This window comes from Zalophus californianus, chromosome 16 (genome assembly GCF_009762305.2).
Source record: "Zalophus californianus isolate mZalCal1 chromosome 16, mZalCal1.pri.v2, whole genome shotgun sequence".
NCBI lineage: Eukaryota > Metazoa > Chordata > Mammalia > Carnivora > Otariidae > Zalophus > Zalophus californianus.
Window position 1 is genome coordinate 15856051 of NC_045610.1, and position 4970 is coordinate 15861020.

Here is a 4970-nt window from a genome sequence, read left to right on the forward strand (position 1 = left end):
AGGCCACGGTAGACGAAGGAGACTGGAACTCGGGAGATAAATTTAGGGAGACAACCAACAGCATTTTAAAAGGCACGGATGTGGACGTATGTGTCAGGCCAAGTTTTAGAAACTCTCTACTCACTCCTCCCGACTCGCCTCGGATTGTGCCAAGTTCTCACACAGGCTGGAAGGCGCGTGCGCACACCTACGTCCCCGGGTGGCTCCTGGGCGGCAGCTTCCGGATTGCGCACGCGCGGTGGGCGGCGGTCGCCATGGAGACGCGTGGTGCTGGCCGGGCGCTTAGCTCCTGCGGCCGCGGGCTCGGCTGCAGGGGTCTTGGGCTGTCCCTGGCGCCGGTGGCGGCGCGGAGGGCGAATGGACTGCCGCGGCGGAGCGGGGGCGTCGGGGTACGGCGAAGAGGGCGAGGACGGCGAGGACGACGAGGAGGAGCGAGAGGGTGGCACTGCGGGCTCTCAGGGGGCTAAACTGCCCCCCATCGCAGGCAGCGCCTCAGAACTGAACAAACGGAAGGTGAAGAAGAAAAAGAAGAAGACCAAGGGGTCCAGCAAGAGGGACGGTAAGACGAGCAGCTAGCGCAGGAGCCTCAGCTCCCCGTACCAGAGTTCTCCAAGCTCACCCATCCCCAGCCTTCCCAGAGACCCGCATCTACTTGGGAACCACTTCGCACCAGAAACAGAAACTCGCCAGTCCCAAACAGAGGTCCTTCCGCTCCCCACACGTACCACGTAACGCAACACAGTGATGACAGAGCCCCCTCCATAAAAACCATACATGTCCACAGAGACCCCAAATCCTGCACAGAGAATTTTCAACATCCACGGAGACCCTCTACCCCACAGAGATCCCCAGCATTATTCCCGCAGAGCCTCCCAGCGCCACACAGCAGCTCAGCTTTGCACGGATACCCTCTCAATTTCCTAATCCCTCAGCTAAAACTCAGAATCTTAAATAACGACACTTTCCCCACAGAAACGTCAAGCCCTCCTACAGAGATTCCCTCATCTTCACAGACACTTTCCCCAAGCCTAAGATACTAAGACACTGGGACAAACAGGCACAGAAACACAGGTTTTTGCCTTCTGCCCCATGCGTTAAGGGCACCTGCCCTCTCAATGTTATGCAGACATCCTGTAAATGCATAGAAAGTATCTTTCCTGCACGGGCTGTCTCCTGCCATCCCCCGTTCGCCAGGGCCAGCCCTCAACTGCGCACACACCATCACATCAGTCACTGCTGCATACTCTTGTAATCCCCAACACCCTCAACAACACCCCCTTATAGCATTATAACCACCAAATAAAACTAAAGTACAGATGCCCCATCCAGCCCACCCATTCCCAGGCTACACATACGTATGGGTACTCGGCTACACACTCATGTGCTTAAACCCCACCGGCCAAACACTTCCTGGACACATGCACGCAGGTTCTCACTCCAGTCTCTCCCAAGGACACCTCACATGCATACACACACCAACACCTGCCACAATCCCACAGAGTGCCTATATCTCACCAAGTTCCTCTCCCAGAACCCTGCAGATTTCTTGACAAAGGCACTGAGCACCCAGTTTATGGAGAGTGCAACAGTGACATAGAAGCACCTGCCTGTGAGTGCTAAGTTTCCAGTGTCACTTGTGTGGTCCCCTTCTGGGGCTTTGACTGTCAGGGAGGTGGCTCTCACCTCCAGCACGGGTAGTCCGTGGTTCAAGTTTTGGGGCCCTGGCCTGTAGCGTGTAGAGCTGGTACCCCCAGCGAGCTGGAGGCAGAGGGACTGGCAGTCTTCCTCGTGTCATGCTTGTAGTTTGGGAAAGGGAGCAATGGGAGGGTTATAATGACTTCTTCAGGTGGAATCCTAATAGAAAGGCAAGGAAAAAATTCTGGAGTTGAGGTCAAAAAGCCCCATGTGTATCTGCAAAACCAAATTAGGAAACCTGTTGTCCTTTTGGCTTACTTTCCTGCTCTGGAAATTATAGTGGCATGTAATTCATATGGTCAGCAGGGGACACCAAATAGTTTTAGAGGAATAGGAAGGCATAGAAATGTCCAGAGAGGACTTTTTTCCTTATTTTCTCTTTTTTTAGGGGGGAATTGTCTCCCCCAAAGTAGAAGGATGAGCTGATGAAAGAACCATACTGTATGAGGGCTGTACAATTCAGAAATGCTATTAATTAAAAAAAAAAAACAACTCAGTACAAGCCACACAGCAGAAAAGTATTTCCTGGCTTGGCATGATATTGCTTTGCACAATCAGATTTAGGAAGCTTTTCTGTTGTTCTCCATTTCTCCCATCGTAAGTCCAGACTAGGGGTGGGGTCATAGACTCCTCAAACTGGAAGGTACCTGGATGAGATATGGAGCATGAATGGTGCGGTGCAAAGAATAGGAACAGGGCACTGGGAGCCAGGCCTGTGTTCGAATCCTGACCCCTGCCACTTACTATGTGATGTTGGTAAGGTAGACTTTTGGAGTTTCAGTTTCTTCACCTGGAAAATAGGACTGATAACCTTTATCCAGAGGACCTGGCCTCTAGTACTTGCTCAGTAAACGGTTCCTCCTCCAAAATGACTTGAGGGAAAGCCTAGAGCTGGTGGGTGTGTAGGAGGCTGGTGGGCTTGGCTCTCTGAGCCCTAGGCCAGGAGGGGCCTCCACCTGCTACACCTTCGGGGACTTGGGCAGCACACCTGCTAACTCGGCTCGTCTGCTCAGCAGATAAACATCAGAGTCCAGGCCTGAAGAGTCAGCAGCTGCCCTCATCCTTTCACGACATCTTAAGTCCCAGCAAAGATCATGGCCCCAGGCAAGAGCACAAACAGGACAAAGGTGAAAACAGGCCCATCCCCCCTTACCCCTCCACTGTAAGTCTCCCCCATTTTGCCGAAATAGAAGACAACCTCTCCAACCAGATCAACGAAAGCCTGCGTTGGGACGGAATTCTCACAGACCCAGAGGCCGAAAGAGAAAGGATTCGCGTATACAAGCTGAACCGGAGGAAGCGGTACCGGATCTTGGCCCTCAAGGGCTTCCACTCTGACCTGGGTGGCCAGGAGGACCCCGAGAACCTGCCATACCTCCCGGATAAGGAGAGCAACACCGAGGGCAGGCAGCCCGCGCCGAAAGCCGGCCGGCCCAGCCACGGCTTGGAAGGAAGCCTCACGCCCAGGCTCCTGCGCTCTGATCTGGCTGCCGCTCTGCCGGAGTGAAAACCCAGCCCGACGCCAAGTCCGCACCGCCAGTTTCTGTGTCCCAGAAGAATAATAATAAAAGGAAATCAGAGCGCCTGAAGGAAGCAGACGTCTGGGGTGTCGACGGGGCCCGCCTCTCCTTCCACCAGGGCGCTTTTCATGGCCCGGGGAAGGCACAGCCATGTAATGGACACAGCCCTTTCTGGATTTTTTTTTTCTTAGATAATTTGGCATCTCTTTGTTATTTAATTTCTCATCACAGATGTCTGTAATCTTCCCCTCTAAAAGACAGAATGTGTAGATTATATCAATTCCAACTCTTAAGCTAATTTAATGGGTAAAACTCCTCACACAGCATGCTTCTTTAGGCCCAACGAAAATGCCCCAAATATCCTGGAGGCTTTTTTTTTTTTATTTTTTTTAATTACATACACTCCCTGCCCTTATGTGGTCTTCAAAATAACTGAGTTCCAGAACTCCATCCCTGGGAGATAATTATGAGAAGTCTCAAAAGAGGTATTGCTTCTCTTCTAAATATGGTCATCCCAGGGAGCAAATTGGTGGTTGCCAGAGGGGAAAGGGGTTGGGGGTGGGGGAAACAGGTGAGGGGGCTCAATTGTACAGTGATGGATGGTAACTGGACTTGTGCGGTGATCACTTTGTAGCGTGTACAAATACTGAATTATGATGTCGGACACCTGAAACTTATGTAGTAGTGTTACATACCAATTTTACTTCAATTAAAAAAAAAAAATATATATATATAGTCCTCCTCTAATCCCCTAAAAACAGCGTTTTAAGCAAAGTTCTGGAACATTAAAAAGGTCCTACTATACTACTTGTCCTAAATTAATATTCTTCCCTTGCACCAATATTTATTGAGTGGGGGCCAATGTGTTGTGTTAGTTTGGGCTCTCCAGAAGCAGACCCTGAATTAAAGACTCAAATGGAAATAGATTATTTGGGAGCCAAAGGAAAGCTCAGTAGAGAAGGCACAGGGAGGGGAAGACAGCCAATCCAGGGGCACGGTCAAGCCAGTTTCCATATTGGCTAACTGGAGCTTAATCCCACTGGGAAACACTATCAGGATTATCCCCCCTGAGCTTGAAGAAGCTGGGCCCTTCTACTGCCCATAGGCATTGACTGAGGGATGGCCCCGGGGGTGTTAATTTCCTGGCATTTCCAGCCTGCCAAACAGGTCGGCCCAGAGGCCTTCCTCAGGCACAAAGACGCAGACTGGGAGGTGCAGGGGATGGGGTAGTCTCTATGCAACATGGTGTAGGGACCAAGAGGGACGTAGTGGAGGTTTAAGATCAGGTTCCTGCCTTCCAAGGAATTGAAGACACGCATTATACTTGGAAGAAGTTGAAAGCCAGTACAAAACATTATAGAATGCTTTTTTTTATTAAGATTTTATTTATTTGAGAGAGAGAGAATGAGAGAGAGAAAGCACATGGTGGGGGGAGGGTCAGAGGGAGAAGCAGACTCCCTGCCGAGCAAGGAGCCCGATGCGGGACTCGATCCAGGGACTCCAGGATCATGACCTGAGCCGAAGGCAGTCGCTTAACCATCTGAGCCACCCAGGCGCCCTACAGAATGCTTTTCTGAGAGAAGCAGAAGTGGTCATCTCAGTCCCTGCTAGCCCCAGCTGACAGAGAAGCCCTCTTGTTACCTTTCCTTAAATGGCCACTTACAGAGTTGTCACCACTGCTTGTGTTCTCTCGCTGTTTCTCTCTGTCAAATAAATTAAAAAAACAAAAAACAAAAAAACTTCCAACGGACTGAG

At 50.8% G+C, this 4970-nt stretch overlaps 1 protein-coding gene across 1 annotated transcript; it reads left to right on the plus strand.

Moving 5' to 3' along the window:
• Positions 1 to 268: 268 nt before the first annotated feature.
• On the plus strand, positions 269 to 4970 carry C16H17orf97 (chromosome 16 C17orf97 homolog). Its single transcript, XM_027567743.1, has 2 exons — positions 269 to 559; positions 2712 to 4970. Exons 1-2 carry the CDS (start codon positions 358 to 360, stop codon positions 3200 to 3202), a joined length of 693 nt encoding a protein of 230 aa, XP_027423544.1. The 5' UTR covers positions 269 to 357; the 3' UTR covers positions 3203 to 4970.

Bases quoted from the DNA above. Each gene is read 5' to 3' on its own strand.
- C16H17orf97 (XM_027567743.1), top strand. From the start codon at position 358: ATGGACTGCCGCGGCGGAGCGGGGGCGTCGGGGTACGGCGAAGAGGGC. The intron at 560-2,711 runs GTAAGACGAGCA...TCTGCTCAGCAG, and splicing joins GGGGTCCAGCAAGAGGGACG to ATAAACATCAGAGTCCAGGC.